Source organism: Muscardinus avellanarius (genome assembly GCF_963383645.1).
Source record: "Muscardinus avellanarius genome assembly, chromosome: 4".
Classification (NCBI taxonomy): Eukaryota; Metazoa; Chordata; class Mammalia; order Rodentia; family Gliridae; genus Muscardinus; species Muscardinus avellanarius.
This window is the reverse complement of record NC_137789.1, coordinates 10,701,399-10,725,613: the sequence shown is the minus strand read 5'-3', so window position 1 is coordinate 10,725,613 and position 24,215 is coordinate 10,701,399. Positions and strand designations below refer to the sequence as shown.

The 24,215-nt window shown below is 36.4% G+C and overlaps 1 protein-coding gene across 2 annotated transcripts in view; it reads left to right on the top strand.

Moving 5' to 3' along the window:
• Window positions 1-2,265: 2,265 nt before the first annotated feature.
• Window positions 2,266-24,215, top strand: part of EFR3A (EFR3 homolog A) — a gene marked incomplete at its 3' end in the record, with an annotated part of 60,227 nt that continues 38,277 nt past the window's right edge. For both annotated transcript variants that reach the window (XM_080693937.1, XM_080693936.1), the window contains exons 1-5: window positions 2,266-2,387; window positions 3,720-3,870; window positions 17,339-17,460; window positions 21,261-21,410; window positions 23,663-23,800. In XM_080693937.1, the coding sequence (XP_080550063.1) occupies window positions 2,281-2,387; window positions 3,720-3,870; window positions 17,339-17,460; window positions 21,261-21,410; window positions 23,663-23,800 (668 nt within the window). In that variant the 5' untranslated portion in view covers window positions 2,266-2,280. The remainder of the gene's footprint in view (window positions 2,388-3,719; window positions 3,871-17,338; window positions 17,461-21,260; window positions 21,411-23,662; window positions 23,801-24,215) is intronic.

Sequence of the window (24,215 nt, the reverse complement as noted above, 5' to 3'; positions counted from 1 at the left end):
TCCTGAAGATCCAAAAGTAATTTGATCTACATCTACTGATCCTTCTCTTTGCTGACCCATTCTGCCCCTGCTGATCTCCCTAAGGTTTCCCTAATTTCATTTCTCTACTTTTATCCCTACATCTTGTCACATACATGTCTCTTCTTATACTTCTCTTTTTTAACTTTTACATTATCCATGCTTGCTTGCCTAGTTTTCTTATTCTTTTTGCAAATTGGGCACAAATCTAGAATTATAGCTGTATAATGTTGTTTTGTAGTCTATATAGTACTCAGTTCAAGTAACACTCATCAAATATGTATGAAGCACTTTCAGATGGTTTTTTAGTGTGTGCTCAGGATACGACTGTGAACACAGATGTGATTTTCTGTTCTTATCAAGCTTGTAGATAAGAAAATTGCTACTTACAATGTGTAAACAAAGCTGTCATAGAGAAATGAAATACACAGTGCTGTTGGAGTAGACAGAGGTGATGGCTTATTTAGGTGTAGGATAAAAAAGGCCCGAAGGAAATGGAACCTCGGCTAAACTCCAAAGAATAGTAAGTAGAGGATGGCCACACAGGTTTGAGAAGAGAATTAAGAGATAATGAAAGACTGGTTCAGACTGAGTGGATTTCTTTTTACTTAAATATTGCTTAATAGTTTTATAAAAAATTGAAATACATGAGAAAATTACTGATTTTGAAGTACATGGCTTTAGGTAATTTTCTTTGACAGTAGCTTAGACTTTCTAAAATTCCTTTAATATGTTAAATGGATGTGAATGTAAAATGTTATGAACTTGATTTTCAGCATTTACTTTATTAAATGTAGCTAAGTTACTGAAATATTTTAGTTATATTACATTGATTTAATGTTGATCTATCTTATTTTTAGTCAAATCTGTTTAAACATTCATCTATATAGAGGAGACCACTCATAAATACTGCTGGCTGTCAGGGGTCTTGGATAATTTGTGGCATTATAAAAAACCCTAACATACACCTTTAAAGATCTTTTCACACTTTGACTGACATATAGCAAAAGTGTACTTCATATTAAATCCCAGTGCATAAATTAGTAAGTACAATGCTAAGTAAATTAGTAACATTTTGCCTCTAAAGCAAGGATATATCACTGTGGGTTGGCAGTCTATGGGAAGCATTCTTAGAGGAAGTGGATTTTGCTGAGCTTTGAAGGATATATAACACCTGGAGAGGTAGAGAAGATTTGCCTCTTCATTGCAAGTAAAGGTGAAGAAAAAGGGATGAGAAAGGAAGAGATATATTTGAGGTCAAGAGTAAGTGGATCCATTAGACCCCCAATGGAGGTTAGAGTAACCTGACTAGAAATGTATTATTAATACATTTACTCATGTTGCCCACGGTTCCTGACTTGAAATTCAGATGTACTAGTTAACAGACTCGATATTCAAATTGTCACTTTCCTGAGAAGTCTTGGGACTTATGGTTACTGAAGGTGAGGTGGAGGGCAGCATGGAGAAATGTAAATGACAGACAAGGCACCTACTTTTAACACTCGGACTATAGGCAGTGTAGGAGCTCTGATTGATGATGGGACTGTGGATAGATAATAGAGAACATTTATTTAAATAGAAGTTTATAAAATCGAGTAGACAAATCTTGGGAATCTTGCACATATGTGGCAACCATTACTCAGTTGCCATATTGATTATTTTTAATTTATTAAAACAAACACATACAGATCTAGTAGTATATCCAAAATGTATCAGACAGTAGGTGCTTGGGTGCAGAAGTCGTACATATTATAGTCCCTGTTTCTCGAAAGCCACGTGCTTTTGATTAAGTTCCTCATTGTAAAGTGGAATACACTGAATAAACAGCACCTTTCTGACTGGTATATATGTAAGGGAGTGTATATGTAAAATATAACACTTGAAATGTTTAAATTGAAGCAAATTTCAGTTGAAATCTTTTTGCTAAAATACATCTCTTTCCTACATAATAACAGTTACTTGAATATGTCTCTCTAAAGGAAAGTGTTAGTCTAATACAGTGTGAAGGGCCATTTAAGAGCTTTGCCTAAATGGACCATTTTCATAACTTTTTGAAAGTTCTGTGTATTTAAAATGTTGATTTATTATCAGCACTAAGGACATTATACCCAAAATAGTACAGCATAAATACAGATGAATCCCCAACCCACAGAAGAAAATATGAAATGGGCAACACTTTAAAAAAAATAAAATATGTTTTAATATGTTTTGATAACATGTTTGTCTTGTCATTATTTTTAGGATGGCCTTGTTAAAGCTGACATGGAGAAATTGACATTTTATGCAGTATCTGCTCCAGAGAAGTTGGATCGAATAGGTTCTTATCTTGCAGAAAGGCTGAGCAGGGATGTTGTCAGACATCGTTCGGGGTAAGTAAACTAATCATTGCTAGTGTAGGACCTTTAGAAAATTCTTCCTAAGTTAAGTCATCCTGTAATTATTGTGCTGTCAGGTCAGGAAATATGATATGTAGAAGATTAAACATTGTAATAATGTACAAAGAAATATATAAAACCCATATAGATGATACAGCTTATATTTCCTTATGTTCACATGCTCATGTTTTACAGTGTCCTTTAGCTTCAGCATCTGTTAGCTTTTGGAACTTCTCTAAGCAAAATAGTAGAAATTGACTTTTTAGTTTTTACGTGTGATGCCATAATATAAGAATCAATCTGTAAATTGAAAACAAACAGAAAGACCCTCTGTTAGCCAACTGACTTTTGACACAGTTCAGTTTTACCTATCAGAGGAGTAAAAGAAGAGCCACGTTAGGCTTAGATGTCCAGATTGAGAAGATTGAGCGTGCTCATGTATACTAGTTACACTTCTGCTTATAATTAAAGGTCTACCATCTTAAGCCATCGCCTAGGCTTGAACTCTGAAATTTTGAACTATAGCTGTTTGTCTATGTTGTCATCTTTGTTTATTAGTGTTTTCCATTCCCCAAGTGTTATATTGACTTTCTCTCTTCCACATTATTACCACTTAGAACAATTTAGTGGAACATGGTACAGGTAGTTTAATAGTTCATTGTTGAAGAAAGCTGTCAAAAGACTAAGTTTTAATTTTAGTGTATACAATATCGAATTATAAAATAAAATTTACAAGACATTTTCTTAGTCTGTTGTTGCTGATACTATTTGTCTACTCATTACAAATAGATCATGTTGGATATATGAGCATATTCCTTTAATAACTATTTTGGGTCATATGCAAATAAATAATGGTTAAAAGTCTGCACAGTGTCTATGTTTATTAAGCAACGTCAGTGTTAAAGAGCCTCTGAATACCTCTACAAGAGTATTTTCCCAGGTGATTGAACCCAGGGGCATTCTACCTCCAAACTGTACCCACAGCCCTCCATCCCCCCCCCCTTTTGTTTTTGTTAAGCAAGGGCTCTCTGAGTGGCTGAAGCTTGCCTGAACCTGCGATTCTTGTGTCTCAGCCTCTTAAGTATTGAGGGTACAGCAGGTAACACGTCCAGCTAGTCATTTTAGGAAGGAGGAAATGGAATAGTATAGTATAGTTTTTGTGTAGTTTAACAGAAGGATTGTTTTATAATCTACTAAGATCATTATTGCTAAAGTTGCTTTTCTATGTTCTATGTGCTTAAATTTATTTCAGTTATTACAATAAAAAGCACTTAGAAGAATTAAGAGACTAGAAATGCACTGACATTGCTTTTCTCTTACATTTAGGTATGTTCTAATTGCTATGGAGGCATTGGACCAACTTCTTATGGCCTGCCATTCTCAAAGCATCAAACCTTTTGTAGAAAGCTTCCTTCATATGGTGGCAAAGCTGCTAGAATCTGGGGAACCAAAACTTCAAGTTCTTGGAACAAATTCTGTGAGTAAAACTTTTATGAATCTTAAGTTTAATTAGCATGTCTAAAATTAATCTCTTCTTACAGTCTTTTTACCTGACAAAGGCCAATTCCCAGGTGAGAGCATTTAGGCAGCCAATATAGATGAAGATGATTAGAATACTTTGTCTTAGTGTTTTCTGTTGCTCCTTGTAAAATCTGTGACATTCACAATCATAGTGGAATATTTTCCTGTAGATGAGTGCATACCTGCCATTTTTATTTTGTCTGGGCCATCTGTTGTAACACTGACTTTGCATTCTATTCTTCCTTTGACTTTCATGTCTGTTCAGAAATAACAGCTTTATAAAGTTCACCCTTATAAAGTATGTAATTCGGTATTTTTATATTTCTATAGTTGTATATCCATCACCCTTTCCTTTCCCTACCCTCATAAGCAATAATCTCTTTTCTATCTCTGTGGATTTTTCTATTCTCCATACTTCAAAAAATTGGAATCATCTATCCTGTAACCTTTTTTTTGTCCCACTTCTTTCAGTTAGCATAACATTTTCAAGGATCATCTATGTTACAGCATGTATCAGAACTCCCATTTTTTGTGACCAATATTCTGTTGTATGCATATGTTAGATTTTTATTTATCCGTTCATCCTTTTATGGAATCTGGATTTTTATTTATCCATTCATCCATTTATGGAATCTGGATTTTTTTTTTCCTTTTTTGGCTGCTTTAGAACATTTGTTTACAGCTTATGTGTGGGTGGACATAGATTTTCATTCTGTTGAGCTCTTATTTAGCAGTGTAATTGCTGGGTCATAAGGTAGTGCCATGTTTGTTTTCCAAAGTGGCTTCATCGTTTCATATTTATTCCTACCAGCAGCATAGGAATTTTTTAAATTCTTTACATTCTTACTGATTCCTGTTACTGTATATTTTTATTATAACCATCCTAGTGGTTATGAAGTGGTGGATCTCTTTGTGGTTTTGATTTTTCTTAATGTCTGATGTTAAAATTTCTTTGCATGTGCTCATTGGCTATTTACATGTCTTTGGAGAAATGTCTGTTTAAATCCTTGCTTATTTTTTAATTGTCCTTTTGTTACTGAATATAAAAGTTCTTCATGTATATATTTTTCATACAAGTTGTTTTGGAAATATTTTCTTCAGTTCTCTGGTTTGGCTTTCTACTTTATCCCTGGTTTGTTTTGAGTCCAATGTGATAAAGTTCAGTTGATCTGTTTTTTTCTTTTGTTATTTTTTTTCTTTTGTGCTTTTAGTCTCATATCCAAGAAACCGTCACTTAATCCAAAGACATAAAGATTTAATTTCCTATGATTTCTTCTAAAAGTTTTGGAGTTGAGGTTTATGATCTATTTTGAGGGTTTTTTTAATGTGTAATGTCACTTAGGGATTCAACTTTGACCACATTTTGCATATGGATTTTCAGCTGTCCCATTATTTCTTGGAGAGAATATTCTTTTCCAGCAATCTATCATGAAAGTAAGAGTTTCCTTCCTTCATAGACTACTTCTGAACTGTTGTACTATCTGCACTGATTTTCTTCTATCTCTAATCATGCAGTTTGTTGGAAAAGGTAAAGAAAATAAAATACAATGATAATGTTTTTCTCTCTTTTATTTAATTCCATTGTATAACCTTTACTCTTTCTGAGGATGCTGTAGGGTATCAACCCACATGAATACTGTATGTTTAATTCATATTTTTATCAGCAACTAAGAGAATCATATATCACCTGCTATGCGGTATAGATAATTATTTTTGGTATAGGGAGAGGAAGAATAGGTAGTGACTGCTAACATAGATTTCAGAGTCCACCCACCCTGCTTTGAATTACACCTACACTGCTTTCAGTTCATAGATCTTGGGCAAGACATTTATTTTCTTCTTGCCTTCATTACTTATCTATGAAATGAGGAAATAATAGTTCCAATTTATAAGGTTGTTATGTGGCTTGAGTTATTACATATGAAGCTCTTCAGAACAGTATCTGGCACTGTTAGTTATTATTATTGATAGTAGTAGATTATTTAAAAAGCAAGGGAATAGCTGGGCACAGTGGTGCATGCCTGTAATCACAGTATGTGGAAGGCTGCGACAAAGGATTCCAGGTTGAAAGGCAGCCTCAGCAACTTAACAAGATTCTCAGCAACTTAGCAAGACTGTTGCAAAGTAAACAGGGCTGGGGGTATATTTCAGAGGTTAAAATTCTCCAGTACCGATATAAAAGGGCTAAATAAGTGATTTGTGTGTGTATGCCTCTACTATCTTGTACCGTATTAAGATGTATGACTGTAGTACACCAATAAAAAATTTTTAAAAAGAGTATAAAAATAAATTCTTATTGGAGAATAGGTTCAAAAACCCTAAGTACGATTTTCTCCATTTATTTTAGAGGAAAATATTAGATATATCCAGATTCAGTTAGGTAATGTGATAGGCTTACTTTCAGACAAGGTAGCTACTACTGAAGGCTTCTCCTGTTTCTATTTTAATTACATAATGCATTCCCAGAAGTTTCTTTACTTACAGCCAACATTGTCATTAGAGCTACTTTAATGAATCATTTATACAAAAGACCAAAATTCCCAGTTACCGACTTTTAAGTGAATTGTATTAAATCAGATTATATATTATATTTTTATTTTTTATTTTTATTTTTCCTTTTAACAATTTTTTATTGAACATAAATAGTATACATTTAAACTATATTTGGTGCCCTCTCCCCTCCGCCCCTGTTTTCCCTTCCCCCCTCCCACCAATGGTTGTCCAGGTTAACCATGTCTTATTCATAATTTTACACATGTTCAGGTGTAGACCCTCATTAATTAAGATCGGCCTTTCTCCTCTCCTATCTTTCCATTCAGACTTTGCTGATATTTCCCCTCCATTATCTGGAGTCCCACTGATATCCTCTGTGTTTCCTAGTTTGGGCATTTTAGAGGAAACATATTTACCTTCTCCTTCTGTGCTTGGCTGATCTCACTTAACATAATGTTCTCCAGGGCTTTGCATCTTCTTGCAAATGATATAATTTTGTTCTTCTTTATGGCTGAATAGAATTCCATTGTGTGTATTTCCCACAGTTTTGCTATCCATTCATCTCTTGATGGAGATCTGGGTTGGTTCAATATTGGGGTATTACAAATTGTGCTGCTATGAACAGAGGTATGCATATGTTGCTGTATTTCTCTGAATTTAAACCCTTTGGAAAGATACCCAGGAGTGGTATAGCTAGATCATATGGTGGATCTACTCCCACCTTTCTTAGGAATCTCCACACAGATCTCCATAGTGGTTGAACTAGTTTGCATTCCCACCAACAGTGTAAAAGAGTTCCTCTTTCCCCACATCCTCGCCAGCATTTGTTGTTGTTTGATTTCTTTATGCTTGCCACTCTGACTGGGGTTAAATGGAATCTCAGTGTAGTTTTGATTTGCATCTCCCTGATGGCCAGTGATGAAGAACACCTTTTCATGTATCTATTGGCCCTTTGTATCTCTTCTTTTGTGAAGTGTCTATTTAGTTCATTTGCCCATTTCTTGATTGGGTTGTTTGTTTTGCTAGTGTAGAGTCTTTTGAGCTCTTTGTATATTCTGGATATTAGCCCCCTATCAGAATGGTGGTTGGTAAAGATCTTTTCCCATTCTGTAGGCTTCCTCTTTAGGTTATTGATAGTTTCCTTTCATGAGAAGAAACTTTTTAGTTTGATGTTATCCCACTTGTTTATTCTTGCTTTAATTTCCTAAGCTTTGGAGGTTTTGTTGAGAAAGTTACTGCCTGTGCCAATATGTTGTAGTGTTGAACCTATGCTTTCCTCTACTAACTTCACAGTCTCAGGTCTAATTTCTAAGTCTTTGATCCATCTTGATTCCTGTGTTTGGTGAGATATAGGGGTTTAGATTAATCTTTTTACAAATGGTTAGCCAGTTCTCCCAGCACCACTTGTTGAAAAGGCTGTCTTTTCTCCAGTGAATGTGTTTGGCCCCTTTATCAAAGATTAATTGACTAAAGATGTGTGGGTTTGTTTCTATATCTTCTATTCTAATCCACTGGTCAGTATATCTGTTATTGTGCCAGTACCATGCTGCTTTTACTACTATTGCTCTATAGTATAGTTTGAAGTCTGGGATTGTAATGCTTCCTGCATATTTCTTATTGTTGAGAATTGCTTTGGCTATTCTAGGTCTTTTCTTTCTCCATATGAAGTTCATGATTGATTTTTCTAAGTCTCTAAAGAATGTCACTGGTATTTTAATGGGAACTGCATTGAATCTATAGATCAGTTTTGGCAGATGGCCATTTTGATATTTATTCTGCCTATCCATGAGCACGGGAGATCTTTCCATCTTCCAAGGTCTTCTTCAATTTCTTTCTTTAATGTTTTATAGTTTTTGTTGTAGAGGCTTTTACATCTTGGGTTAGGTTTATTCCTAGGTATTTTATTGGTTTTGAGGTTATAGTGAATGGAATTGTTTTTTTTTTGTTTGTTTGTTTCTTTCATTGTGGATTCGTTGTTGGCATAAAGAAAAGCCACTGATTTCTTTAGGTTGATTTTGTAACCTGCGACTTTGCTGAATTTGTCAATCAGCTCCAGAAGTGTTTTAGTTGAGTTCTTTGGGTATTCCAGATAAAGGATCATGTCATCTGCTAATAAGGATAATTTTAATTCCTCTCTTCCTATGTGAATTCCTTTGATTTCCTTCTCTTGTCTTATTGCTGCAGCAAGAGTCGCAAGGACTATATTGAAAAGGAGTGGTGATAGTGGGCATCCTTGTCTTGTTCCTGACTGTAGCGGAAATTCTTGCAGTTTTTCCCCATTCAATATAATGTTGGCTTTGGGTTTGCAGTATATTGCCTTGATGATGTTGAAGTACTTTCCTTCTATCCCAATTTTTTGCAGTATTTTTAACATAAATGGGTGTTGGATTTTGTCGAATGCTTTTTCAGCATCTATTGCTATGATGATGTGGTTTTTGTTCTTGGTTTTATTTATGTGGTGAATAACATGTATTGATTTGCGTATGTTGAACCAGCCTTGTTTTTCTGGGATGAAACCGACTTGGTCATGATGTATTATTCTCTTGATATAGTTTTGAATGAGTATAGCTAGTATTTTGTTTAGAATTTTTGCATCTATGTTCATTAAGGATATTGGTCTGTAGTTTTCCTTTCTTGAGGTGTCTTTATTTGGTTTGGGGATTAATGTGATACTGGCCTCATAGAAGGAATTTGGAAGAGTTCCTTCTCTTTCAATTTCCTGGAACATGTTATGAAGTATTGGTATTAGTTGTTCACTGAAGGTTTTGTAGAATACAGCTGGGAACCCATCTGGGCTGTGGGCTTTACTTTGGTGGCAGAATTTTTATTGCCATTTCTATTTCTTTGGTTGTTATTGGTTGGTTTAGGCTTGCTATGTCCTCTTGGCTGAGTGTAGGAAGGTTAACTGTGCTTAGAAATCTATCAATTTCTTCCAGGTTTCCAAGTCTATTGGAGTATAAATTTTTAAAGTAGTTTCTGATAATCTTTTGAATTTCTTCACTATCTGTGGTGATATCTCCGTTGTCATTTCTAATTTTGATAATTTGAGTTGATTCTCTTTTTCTTTTGGTTATGTTGGCCAGGGGTTTATCAATTCTATTAATCTTTTCAAAGAACCAACTTTTTGTTTTATTGATTCTTTGAATTGTTTTTTTTGTTCTCTATTCCATTTATTTCTGCTCTAATTTTAATGATTTCTTGCCTTTTGCTGGCTTTGGGAATAGACTGTTGTAGAATTTCTAGGTCCTTGAGTTGTGTCATTAGGTTCTTTACTTGGTGGTTCTCTGTCCTTCTTATGTGGGCACTCAATGCAATAAACTTTCCTCTTAATACCACCTTCGTGGTGTCCCATAGATTTTGGTAGGTTGTATCTCTGTTTTCATTTGTTTCCATAAATTTCTTTATTTCTTCCCTAATTTCTGCTCTTACCCATTCATCATTCAATAGTGTATCATTCATTCTCCATGAATTTGAATACTTTCTTTCGAGTTTCCTGTTGTTGATTTCTACTTTTATTCCATTGTGGTCTGAAAAGATGCAAGGAATTATATTACATCTTTTGAATTTGCTGGTATTTTCTTTGTGTCCCAGGATGTGGTCTATTTTGGAGAAGGTTCCATGGGCTGCTGAGAAGAATGTGTATTCTGTTGTTCATGGTTGAAATAATCTGAAAATGTCTATTAGGTCCATTTGGTTTATGGTTTCCTTTAGTTCTAAAGCGTCTTTACTCATTGATCCAGTGGTGTGAGAGGTGTATTAAAGTCTCCCAGAATTATTGTATTTGGGTCTACTTGGGATCTTATGTCCAGAAGAGTTTGTTTTACAAATGTGGTTGCACCCACATTTGGGGCATAAATATTTACTATCATTATATCTTCTTGGTGTATTGTTCCTTTTAATAAAAGGAAGTGCCCTGATTTGTCTCTTTTGATGTGTTTTAGTTTAAAGTCTGTTTTGTTGGATATCAGGGTTGCTACCCCTGCTCTTTTTTGGTCACTGGTGGCATGGTATATCTTTTTCCATCCTTTCACCTTCAGCTTGTGAATGTCTTTGGCTGTGAGGTGAGTTTCTTGCATACAGCATATATTTGGATTATGTTTCCTAATCCACATTGCCAGTCTATGTCTTTTGATTGGTGAGTTAAGTCCTTTGACATTAAGAGATATTATTGAAATATGATTTTCGTTTTCTGCCATTTTGTGTTCTGTCTACTCTTGGGTGGTGTGATCTTTCTTCTTTACTTAAATGGCCCTCTTATTAACTTCCTCTCTTCTCTGATTCTGAAGTCTGCTTCTTTTTTCTTCCTTATGGTTTATTTTTTTAAGAATTTTCTCTAGTGTTGGCTTTGCATTCATGAACTTTTTGAGATTCTGTTTATCCTGAAAGACTTTTGTTTTACCATTGATCTTGAATAGTAGTTTTGCTGGATAGATTAGCTTGGGCTGGAAGTTATTTTCTTCCAGGGTCTGAATCACGTCGTACTAGTCTCTCCTTCATTCCTGAGCTGGGTTGTATAGTCTGGGGTGATTCTTATTGTTTTGCCTCTATATGTCACCCGTCCTTTTGTTCTCACTGCTTTTAAGATTCCTTCCTTAGCCTCTATATTGGTCATTTTGGTTATTACGTGGCGTGGAGTGGTTTTTCTTTGGTCCTGTCTCAGTGGAGTTCTGTATGCCTCCTGGACTTGAAGGTCCAAGTTTCTATCCATATTTGGAAAATTCTCTGAGATTATTTCCTTGAAGATATTACAGATGCCCTTGGTCTGTACCTCTATCCCTTCCTCAATGCCTATTATCCGTAAATTAGGACGCTTCATATTATCCCATAATTGCTGGATGTTTAGGTTTGTTGCTGTAAAGATTTCTGTATATCGCTGACTGTGTTTTCGGTTTGGGATGTACTGTCTTCTAATATTGATATTCTGTTTTCCTTTTCATGTAGTCTTCCAGAATTTTTTTCTATTGCTGTCTTCATTTCACTTATTGCTTCTTTCATTTCATTCCAGACCTCTTTCTGATTCTTTTTTAGTGTTTCTAACTCACCTTTAGCCTCCTCTATACTTGTTTTAAATCCTTTCATCATATTGAACATCAAGATTCTGAACTCCCCTTCTTGCATTTCTAGTAGGTCAGTATTCGTGATTTCTGCTGTCTCTTCATAATTCCTGGTTCTCATATTTATAGCGTTCTCTGTCCTGTTTTTCTGATTTCTACCCATCGTTCGTGAGTATTATGCTTAGTCCAATCTTAATATTAGGAGTTTAGGGGTATCGGCAAGTCAGCAGAGCCTTTCCAGTGTTGAGGGTGGGTGATGTGGGAGGAGCTGGGGTGATTGGTAAAGGAGTTGGATTAGGTAGAGGATATATTTAGGTTGAGAAAGACTTTAATTATGATAAGGTAATATCTTGCTAGGAATGAGAGAGTTAACTAGTAGGACTCTTGTTGTTAGTAGAGTAATTATGGCTATAAGAAATACTTTGAGTATTAAACCAGGAGGTATATTATGGGGAAAAGTTTTGGGGGAGAAAAGTATGTAGGTTAGTTTGGAAAGGTTTGTAAATAGGGGTGATGGAAGGAGCAGACAAACAAAAAAAAAATCCACACAAGATACCAAGACTATTATGTAATCCAAGAAAAAGAAAGGAAAAACCAATCAATGGAGGAGAACGAAAAAAGAAAGGAAAGAGGAAGAAAGAGGAAAAAAGAACAAGAATAAAATAAAAGGAACTAGCAGCTGTGTGAAATCAGAAAATAAGGCAAACTATCCAATATATATATAAAAAAACCAACAAGTTCAAGTAAAAGAAGTGTGGGTTAAGAAAAAATAAATAAAACAGCAATAACCATACCAAAACAAAAGCGCTGTAAAAGCAAAATAAAACAAAACATCCACATTAAAAGTAAAACAAACAGTCCTACTTATATACGCATATGGGGTCAGGTCCATATAATATGTGCGTATCTGATTGCTTTGGTAGCTTTCAGAATATAATCCAATGTCTCTTAGTTTTCTTTGTACTCTATTTTTATCTTCTTAGGTCACTCTGGTTGTTTGGACACCTTTCTTTCCTTTAACTGCTTTGGGTTTATGTGTCCGGATGTCTGGTATCGCTGTTATTAGATTCTGTACAATTCTCAGGTTCTGCATAATTCCAGCCTGTAGTCAGCACCTCTGCACTCACCACCCTAGACTCCAGCCTGTGCTTCCCTACAGCAGGAGTGGAGGATGTCCAAAGTATACTTGGAACCTCCCCCTGTAGTCCTGTGCAGATATTGTGTCTCGATGGATTTTCCTGTGTCTCTGGAAATTCTAACTGGGCTAGCCGGTGTGGTCCCAAGATGTGTCCTGGGCAAAGGAATGCTGGTTCCTGGATGCCCACACTTACTGCCAGAGCTCTGCCTATTCCGAGAGTGCAGGCTGGGTGCGCTGCTATTACTGGACCCAGGTGTGAGTGGGTGCAGCTGCCAAGTGCCTGCTGCTATGCTCCTCCAAGGTGCCTTGAGCTGTGCCCTAGACTAGAATTGAGTATCAAGCTACTGGGTGGGCGGGAACTCCCAGCGGTGGGCCAGGGGCACGGGATAGGTGCACAAGGGTCCGGGTGCACAGGCGTTGCGCGGTGTCCAGCAATGATCTCTGCCTCCCGTGGGACGTAGAAGCTGGAGGCCCGAGGAGATTTCACAGGCTCACAGAGCTTTCGCCGCCTGGAAAGCAGGCCTCTGGCAAGGTGGGGGTCTGGGCTCCAGTGGGGCGCGGGGGCTGGGCACACAAGGTAAGCTCCGATTATGGGGTGGCGGTGGCACAGGCACTGACTACTAGCAGGGGTCCGGGGTGCACACAGGGTGCGCGAGGACAGTGCTGGGTTCTGAGGTGTGGGACAGATGTTCCGGTCCGGTGCTGGGCCTGGGGCACACGCGAGGACCCACACTTCCCTGGACGCACTCAGGTACCTGGCTTCCTTGGTTCAGGCGTCCGTGGGAGTCTCTGTGCTGTTGTGATCCAGTCGCTGGTGAGCACACAGAATTCTGATGTGGGTGCTGCTCGCTGCTTAAGATGAGGCTCTATTTCCGTTTTCAGTCTCGGATTATCTTGCCACAGTGATTTCAGTCAGGGCTCGGGAGTGCCGTTTGGGCTGGCAGGCAGCCCATGCAGGTAGCCCACCGGCGGGTGGCCCGATTGTATCTGCAGCAGGTCTGGTGTCCGATCTTTGTTCTTCTTATTCTTCGAGTTCAGGGTTTCCACCGAGGTACCTGGATCTGTTTTGGTTCCTGGGATGTGTTTATTTTATTTATTAAGACACTGCTTTCTAAGTAGTTGAACTTTATTTGTTTCAGCTACTGAGAAGTGCTGTGTCCCTCAGTCGCCATTTTGAATCTCAAAATTATGTATTATTTTGATCAACATTATTTTTCTAATATTTTCTGAAAGTCTGATTTTAATCTTTAGTGTTGCTGGGTACTTTAGATTGTCAAGCATGATGGGCAATGATATAATATTTTAATATTTAATATTTTCATATTTATGAATGGTTTTGTACATTTTATTGTTATCTCATGCTGATGCCAACCCAGTAAGACAGTAATAGATATAATTTATTTAGATTCCATTTTGTTTAAGAAATTGTGCTATGTACTTTTTAAGATTTGCCCCTTTTTATTATAAAGCATTCCAAATAAAATATCGAATGTATATACAGTGATTCAGAAAACAAAAATTACTTAGTAGTAATATTAGCATTACTATATGATAATGTATACAGGATGAACATCCCTAATCTGAAATATGAGTTGCTCTAGAATCCAAAACATTTTGAGCACAGTTATTGGACTTTAAGATTAGAAGTGCTCTGCTAGTAAGTTCTATGTAGATATTCTAGAATCTGAAAAACTCCGAATTCTGAAACACTGATGTTCTGAGCATTTTGAGGACGGGCTCTTCAACTTGTAATAATTTTTGCTTCAAGTAGCAGTATGTTAATAGTTATCTGTGTTATCACTATACAACTTTGATTCAAATGTTTTGGAAAAAATAATACTGTATGTGTTAGGAACTTAACATATATAATGAAATTTAGTTCTCTCAAAACCACTTCAAGTTGAGAAACATCATTCCCATTTTATAGATGAGAAATTGGAGCTAACTAACTTGTCCAAAGACAGAGTGACAGAGTGCTGTATATACTCGGGGCATTCAGTCTTAGGTCTTCCTCCAAAGGTTTGGTTCTTTGCAAAATAAATGCACTGTCATTTGTGGTTTATAACATAGGGAAATAATAGATTGCCTTCCTTTTTTTCCCTTTTGTGACCTGTCATACTTTTTTCAAGCCTCACTGCTAATCTTAACTATTTTCTTTAAATATTGTTGACAGTTGTCTAGAGACCGATCATTGATCATTACTAATCAGAAGAAATGCTTTTCAACCAGGGGCAATTATCTTTTTGCCCCCTTTCACTCTATCTATTTGGCAAGGTCTGAAGATCATTTTTATTTGTACCGTGGGGTTGGAATGATGGTGGTATCTAGGAAGCTAGAGATGCTGCTGAGCATCCCGCAGCAAAGGTTTTATCTGGCCCCAAGTTATGAGTAATTAGGAGAGAAACCTTTCTTCTGAAGAATTTCATTGCTGCTACCCTCTTGAAACAGACTGTATTCCCCACTTGAATTTTTAATAGAAGTGAAACAAACTAGAGCATACATGTATGTGGAAGGCATTTTGCTATTCAGTTTGTTCTTATTTGAATCTCTTCTCAACCCTCAAAGTTGTCCATTTAGTTAGTCAATTTAGGATCCCAGTCCAGACTATAGAGCCATCTGTTTATAATCTCTGCACAGTGCTGCCTCCTTTTTCTCTGTTCCTGTAGAGAAGTCTGTAATAATATTTTTCTTTTTATGGATGTATTTTATCATAGACTTTATAGGTTTAGAATTTGCTAGAGATCTTCCAGAATTGGGAGAATTAGGTAACCTTTTCCACAAAACTGGAAAGGAAGATTGCTCTGTGCAGTTTTCGTGGAGATCAGAGCTACGCTTTCTTATTCTGTTTTTCTGTGTAAGGATAATAAGAGCTACTTCTGTAAATGATCAGACTATATTTTTGTTTGTGAATTTCAGTACATGAAAAAATAATGAGGTTTTTCCTCATCATTCTCCAGACATTTGAACATTTTAGTGGCCATTTTTATCTAATTTTTTTGAATTTTAAAAGTAATGTGTTTATTGCATCAACTTTGGAAAATGGTAAGACATTTAAAAGAGTAAACCGAGGTCAGTCACCTATAATTCTGAAATTCAGAAGTGGTCCTTTAATATTTTTATTTCTGTTTGTATGTATAACAGATAATGGTGCACATAATGTATATATAGACCTTGTGAAAACTATAAGTATTTGTATCATATTTTCTGAAATTATTCATAGAGTTAATGTGTAAAATAGAAATCTTGAGAATTGGAGTCGGATCTTTGTAATACCAGTGTCACTATTCACCAACTGTGTCACTTTGGACAAATGACGACTTCTGATCTTCAGTGTGCCATTTCTGTAAAATGTGGATAATGGCATGTCTTTGTCGAGCTGTTGAAATAACCTAATGAGAACCTATGAGAAACACCCAGCTCATGTGAGTGTACTGCAGGATAGATGATGTGTATCATTTTAATTTGAACCAGGTGTAGTATTCATGACCCTTTTCTAGAAAAAAATAAGTCATATAAAGGTATATGGCTTAGTTCATAATCATTTTGGTATCATAATTTCATTTAATTCTATGCTTGTTTTAAACAGACTTGTAATTCTGATTTGTGTGATACTTTGGTTGAATACTTTTCTTTAGATATCACCTTTTAAAGCATCATTCTATATCCTGGCAGTTGTCTATTTACATGTCTATATATTTAAATTTATAAGTAAGCTAACAGATTGTTGTATTTAGACTATTTATTTCTAAGGAAATAATAAATCACCAAACAGATGAGAAGAACTAATTAAGAAAAGAAAATGTAGCCAGATGTGGTGTGCACGTCTCTAATCCCAGCACTTAGGAGTCTGAGGCAGGAGGATCCCAGCTTTATGGTTAGTCTTAGCAACTTAGCCAGGCCCTCCTCAGCTTATTGAGATCCTGTCTCAGAGTAAAATAAATAAAGTAGGCCTGGGCATGTAGCTGAGAGGTAGAACGCCCCTGGGTTCAATCCCTGGTACTGCAAAAGGAAGGGAGGAAAGATGCATAAAAAGAAATTATAGGAGCCATGTCTCAAACACATGTGAGGTATTTAAAAATTCCTAAACATATGTATGTATTGTCTTTGTGTATGCTCTTTTTTTTTTAAGAAGTTTATTAGAAAGATAGAAATACAGAGGATAGGTACAGCTCCATACCAGACTGGCATGGAGGGGTGACTCGAATGAATACACCTGTGTATGTTCTAATCATCAGGAAGGAGGTAGAATATTTTTATCATCTCAATATTTTTTTGACAAATTTGTCATATTTTCTTAATGCATTTCTTTTCTTGTCTTCCCCCTTTTGAAATTAAGTTCATTCATTCATTTATTCATGTGTTTATTTTTTATGAAAGTGTTTCTTCCCACCAACAATTAAGAAATAAAATTATGTAGAGGTTGTGGCCTAATATCTTTAGTGTGAGAAATATTTTCAGAATCTAGGAAAAATTGTTGAGAAGGTTTAGAGCCAGTCCTATAAGGCTTGCTTACTCAAAAGGAATAGATTACAAGGTTATATTTGATACTTAGAATTCTGTACCCTTGATTTCTAAAAGCTTATTATTAAAAAATTCCTTTTGTATATGTGATATTTACTATTTCATATATTTTATTTATTTGGATGTTGCTTTTAATGTAACAGATAATAAAAGTAAATGGGTATGGTCCGCATTGTCAAAAAAGTGAGGTACATTGTATTGTTTTTCTTGTTTTTTAGTTTGTCAAGTTTGCAAATATTGAAGAAGATACACCCTCCTATCACAGACGTTATGACTTTTTTGTGTCTCGATTCAGTGCCATGTGTCATTCCTGTCATAGTGATCCAGAAATACGAACAGAGTATGTATTTTTTTACTCTATGACTTACAGAAAGTTTAGAAAAGCATTTATTGATGAAAATTATGTTAATATAGTGCATGTGATTTTCAAAGGAATGAGAATATGGAGGAGAAACAGCTTTTTCCATTGCTGATTGGGAGCCAGTGACTGACTGAAGTTGCCACATAACAGTGGCTTCCCAGTTTACTAAGTAAAATGGAGTCCTGATAGGAATCAGGACATCCCTTCGCACTCCCCGTGGCTGTCTGCTCAGATCTGGTCCCTGTGGTTTCCTCCTGCTCCCTCTCCTCCAGCCTCGTGGACGGGATGGATCTTCTCCCCAGGGCCGCTGCACACTTTGAGTTTTCTGCCTACAGCAGTTCCCCACGTGCCCACATGATTGGGTTCCTTGGTGTGTTCAGGTTTTTCTTCAAATGTAGAAGAGTTCTTCCCTGGCATTCTATTTATTATCAGCCCTCGAGGCCTACCTCTAGTTTATCTGATCACATCTTATGTTTCCCACCCCTCTATGGAATTCCAGGAGCACAAGGGCAGCCCGGCACATAGTAGGCTTAGTATAGTGCCTGGCACATAGTAGGCTCTTTGTTAGGAGAACCTAATCTATTCACTCATCTTTGAGTGAATAGATGCTTAAATGATACAAGCCTATACTACTGAAAGATTTTTTTCAAGTATATCCTAGTAAAAATCTATAATTGAAATACAACTGCAGAACTAAGCTATTGGTTGGTATCTATATAGAAATGAGAAACGTTAAAGTTAAGAATTAAAGTGAAAATGACCTTGGTTAATATAGAAAGTATTTTGCTCAATTGTATTGTACCTACAAATAAAGCCTGAATTAAAAGAGCTTATTTTGGGCCGTTAGTAATCAAGAATTAGCATGTTTTATAATTTTCAGTTTTCTTTCAAAGAAAAGGCTTTAACTAGTTTGCAAACTACTGTTTGATTACATTAATGACAAATGTAAAAGTTTATTTTAACTTAAGAAAGCTGAGAAGTGATTAATATTCACTTTTCAGATAAGATTTGTTTGTGGCTTATAATAAAATTTTCTACTGTCTTTGTCTCTCTAAAATCCTTCTTTCTTCCATAAAGACATTTTAAAACTGTTTTACATATAAATCAGTGTTGGTGAAAAGTGTTTCTGATATCCATAATGTTCATGAAAGACTGCATTTAAGATGTTTTAAGGTAGATAAACTTATTTTTAGGTATTTATCGCCCCCTAGTGAAGTAGCTTGTCTTTTGAACATATTTTCACTGAGCATTTTTTCATTAGTGTTTACAAAAAGAAACTTCAAAGCTAGAAGCATTCCCTCCTTCCCTCCCGCCCTCCCACCTGCTAGGCAAGAACCTACCACTGAGCTATACCCCAGCCCCCTCAAAAGAAACTTAAAATTTCTATACACAGATGAAAGGACTTATAGTACCTTTTCCTAATTTCAATATTATATGATATTTGAAGTTCTAATATGCCAGTATTTCATTTGAATCACTGTGAGGCAAGCAAATTAAAAATGCTTTAAAATACTTAGAGGATTTGATGTTTTACTTGCCTCACCATAAATAAAAGTCTCTAGCTTTCATTCGATGTGTGCACATGTTCTCTTTCAGGTTGTAATTCTGCCACTTTTCGTCTGTCCCTTTCTTTCTGGTACTGGGTGTGAACCCAGGACCTTGCACAAGCTAAGCAAGCACTCAACTACCAAGCTATTCTCTTAGCCTAAGTCCCTTTATTTTTAGCAAAACCTTATCAAATGGAACTCAGGAGGACAGTGGGAAGGAGGTGGGGCTGGCACCTACTTAGCAATAATGCCTACATTGTTTATTGGCCTGGGTTTATAGATGGGATTATCCCCCGCTTGTTTGTATTTTCTTAAAATGTTTACCGAGAAGAAACGGATCTCACCTGTCAACTCATCCATCAGTCCTCAGCTCTGACTCTGATTTCCTGCAGATCTGTTGTCATCACTCTCTTGGTGAATAACAATAGCAAGAGTAGCTAATTTACTGTAGGTACAGATTATTATTAAGCACTCTACATGAATACACTCACTTAAACCGTAGAGCATTTTTATGCTGTAGGCAAGGTGAACATTAATCTCTGTAAGAGTCTTGGGGGTCATGGCTAGAGTGTGCCAGTTAGACCAGGTCTGAGATCTGGATTGGATGCCAGCTGTGGAGCCTCAGTCGCTGTGTATCACGATCACACACCCCCAGTAAGGGCGCCATTTGCTGTCCTCCATGTGGACTACTGTACCACGAGGTGTGCCAATGTGTCATCTTGCTTATTCAGGGCCCTTTGCCATCTTGTGCTTGGCCTTCTCGTCACCCGAGGAGCAGTAGCAGGTATGTAAAGCAAATGCCATTAGTCGTGACGTTGGGCTTGCCCACCTGTGCTGGCTTTCTGCATAAGAGGTTCTGGATTTTAGAAAGCATCATGTGTGACACATCTTTGAAATAGGCAGAACTCGTCTTTATGTCTTCCAGATTACTTTTCCCTCTGGCTCACGTCCTTACCTGCTGCTCTGAAATGCCTACATTATTGCTCCCTCGGTTTATAAAGTGGGATTGTCCCCCACTTGTTTGTATCTTCCATTCTTTGTTTACAGTTTCTGAAAGACAGTGTTAGGTAAGCTGAGTAAACCTGAGTGGTGAGTACTTTGAGTAGGAAAAAAGAAGCAAATAACTAAGTAAAAATAGGAAGTACATAACACTTCAGAAAAGAAGAAATAATTGGCCAGAAGGAATATGTTTTCAATCAGGATCATCAAGTTAGTTCTGCTTGAGACTGGCTCTGCTGCAGCTTCTGTAAGCTATATTTTACTCACTTTTCTTGTTCTTGAACCTTAGATTTTTCTCTTCACCAAGAAGAGCAAAAAAGAGCTTAAGAAAATGAAGGACTATAGCCAGGCATGGTGGCGCATGCTTGTAATCCCAGCATTTGGGAGGCTGAGACAGGAGGATCATGGTTCAAGGAAAGCCTCAGCTACTACTTAGGGAGGCCCTTTGCAACTCAGTGAGACCCTGTTTCCAAATAAAGAATAAAAAATAGGGCAGAGGTATAGCTCAAAGGTAGAATGCCCCTGGGTTCAGTCCCCAGTACAAAAAAAAAAAAAAAGATGAATTAAGAAGGGAGGATAGGTCAGCATTCTATCACTATATTGACAGATTTTGTCATGTAAACATATATCATGCATATATATCTATAGACGTGTGTGTGTGTGTGTGTGTGTGTGTGTGTGTGTGTGTGTGTGTATGCTTGCACACACATGTGCCTCTCTGGGCCACATTTGGGTCGTTCTTATTTGTCATACCTTTTAAAGAAGCAGCTTATCTCCCTAAGACTTGCTGAGGGCACTTTTTGTGAGGAGCAGTAAGAGGCATCTGATGAGGCATGGTGGGTGCTCAGGAACAGGAAAATCCCCTCCCTACTTAGCTCTGACGTCTCCAGGCACCACATAGAAAGAAAGATCCACTTCCTAGTGGTGTGAGTGGTTATCATCATCATCATCTCTGGAAAACCTATGCTTTTGAGTTTTTAGTCAAAGATAATACATGTACTAGATTTCCTATATGTTAAAGTTAATCTAAGTTTAAATAATAATTTAAAAACTTAAATAAGCCTCTTTGATATATCTGTTTGAGAATTCTGAGAATTTAATTTCTTAGATTTGTGTGTTATTTTAAAATGTTTTACTATTAAGTTAATACTATTTACTTGACACCCATTCCCTTGGTTAAGCAAACACACTTGTTTTAAGCAACATTTTTATGATTTATATTTTTCTTTATAGAATCCGAATAGCTGGAATAAGAGGAATTCAAGGCGTGGTTCGCAAAACAGTCAATGATGAACTTCAGGCTACCATCTGGGAACCTCAGCATATGGATAAGATCGTTCCATCTCTTCTGTTTAACATGCAGAAGGCAGAAGAAGTTGACAGGTATGGAAGAAAGATGTCAGGCTGAGGCTATATTGCTCTTTTTATATGGATATGTGCTCACTAGGATAGGAATGTTTTATACTTTTAATATGTAAATAATCATCTCAAAAAGATGTACCTTTCTGGAAAAATTATCTGTAGTTATCACATTACACTTATTAGACCACAGATTCTTATACGTGTGAGCCTTTATTTTCTTTTAGAATAAATTTATACCTTACTTGCTGTAATTGAGTATGTAAATTGCTATTTTAATTAGTACCAATTAATGTTGCACATGTGAGAAGTAGACCATATAGCTGAACTTTTGTTATTCTTTGGAGATCCAGCTTGTTTTTTCAAAAGAGAGTAGAACTAATCAAAATTATAATAATGGCTGTTCATTATTTTTTGACAAAAAAGGTAGATAGTGCTCATGTCTGATTCACTCTTGTAAGATATTTTGGGATGGAATATAGTTTTTGGATAAATACTTTCTTTTTTTCCTCCACAACATTCAGTTACACCTAGAATTCTTCCTTTATTGTGTCAGAAACATGCATTCTCCTCACCTCTCAGAGATTCTCAAATCTGTTGGCTCCCTTTACTGAAAAAAAAAAATTTACTGTGTGCCCCTATGTGTGCTCCCATCATTCCCATTTGCACCTGCTGCTGCTGTCCTCATGTCTCCTGGATTGTACCAGCGTACCTTCTGGAGTGGTACCCTTGACTTTGGTCTGTGCTACAGAAGTCATGTGTGATTAAGCTACAAAAGCAAGACCCTTCGATTTGGCTTTCTTCCTTGATTCTTACAGTTTGAAGAATAAAAGCTGAAACAATTTAAGGGACTTGTACTTCTAAAATTTTGATTTTTTTTTTGTGTGTGTGGTACTGGGTATTGAGCCCCAAAATCATCCTACCTACCTACCTAGCTACACTCCAACCTCTTTCTTTTTTCCTTTTTTAATTTTCTTTTTGGGGTACTGGGATGGAACCCAGGGACTTTCTACCCCTGGGCTACATTTCCAGACCTATGTCATTATATATATATATATATATATATATATATATTTTTTTTTTTTTTTTTTTTTAAATCTGGAAACAGGGTCTCATTAAGTTGCTGAGATCCTCACTAAATATCTGAGGCTGGCTTCAAAATTGTGCAGTCCTCCTGTCTCAGCCTCCCAAGTAATAAGCGTACGCCACCACACCTGGCTATTTTTTTTTTTTTTTTAGCAGAATCTCACTAAGTTGCTGGGAGTCCTGCTCAGTTGCTGACAATGTCCTCCAACCTTTGATCCTTCTGTCTTTGCTTATGAAGTCCTGCCTGGGGTTACCGTTGTGCGCTACCATGCCTAAATAAATGTGATGTGGAAATTGTGTATAATTGATAACTTTGTGGTAGCACTTATGTATTCATTTAAATTTATGCTAATTTAGAAAGGATTTGTGTTTAATTCTTCATATGTGACTGTTGGCAGGTTCTAAATTCATTTCTAATGTGTGAAAATTGGTATGATTTAGCTTCTTTGACACTTCTTTATTCTTGGAACTGTAGCTGAGGCTAAAGTTTTCTTAACTAACATATTTAGAATTTAAAATGCCTTGAACACTTTGGGAACCTATTTTCCATAACTGGGACTCTTGTTGTCCACTTCTAGTGTGAGTAAGATATGGCATAGAGACCATTGGTTGCCAAATCTTAAAAAATTGTGTTTCCCATGATGTAACTCTAGTGCTACCTATAATACTTTCCTAAAAAATTGTTGTTGCATATAATTAGTCTAAAATAGTGCTTCAAGATGTGCATCAAACAAGTACTCTCTATTGAAGACCTCTACACAAGTATTATAATTAGCTTTTCAATTTTTTTAACTCACGAGTTGTGTTGTGGCTGTTCAGTTCATTTTTGCTCACTTACAGTTACACTCGTGGTGCCTAGTGGTGGTTCTTGGATGGTGTGCTCTTATGAGAGATTGCATTATCAAGTTGTATGAGCATGAACAGATAGCAGGCTGCTAAGGGTTCTACTTAGTAAGGGCCATTTTGTTGGAAACAAGTACTCAACTAAATTTGATCTCCATATTTGAATGATTACATGATTAGATTTTGCGGTACTAAATTTGTTAAGTTAGAATTAAGCCTTAAAGTTATTTGGGGATAAAAAGAAAATGTGATTTTAGCATTTCTTAGTATAAGGTCTATTCTGTCTAACCATTAGAACTAACATTAGAATTTGCACACAGGTTTTCTTCATTTCTTTCTCTTTCCAGTCGCATAGGCCCTCCTCCTTCTCCTTCTGCAGCTGACAAAGAAGAGAACCCTGCTGTGCTGGCTGAGAACTGCTTCAGGGAACTGCTGGGTCGAGCCACCTTTGGGAATATGAACAATGCTGTTAGACCAGTTTTTGCGTAAGTATTTTTGTTGTTGTTATTTGTGACTTTGCTATATTACATCTACGTTAACTTTCTTACAGAAGGTAAATATTCTCACATGTATGAGTGAGCTATTATTTGAATCCATGTAATATTGTGGAAGTAGCATAGAATTCAGACACACATAGTACTTTTGAGGGCTGGTTCCATTCTGAAATTTATTTTTCCCTTGAAATGTGTACTATTGTGCTTAATATCATGTATATCATTTAAACTTGAATATTTCCTACAGACCTAGAAATGCATATGTGTTGTGAAATTTTAAAACCAGTACTGACCAAGTGTGCTATATATATATATATATATTTTTTTTTTACTAACTTCTGTGGTCCTTTCCTCCTCTTTCTTGGTTTCTGTTTCTGGGCTTTTTTAAAAAAAAATAATAATTAAG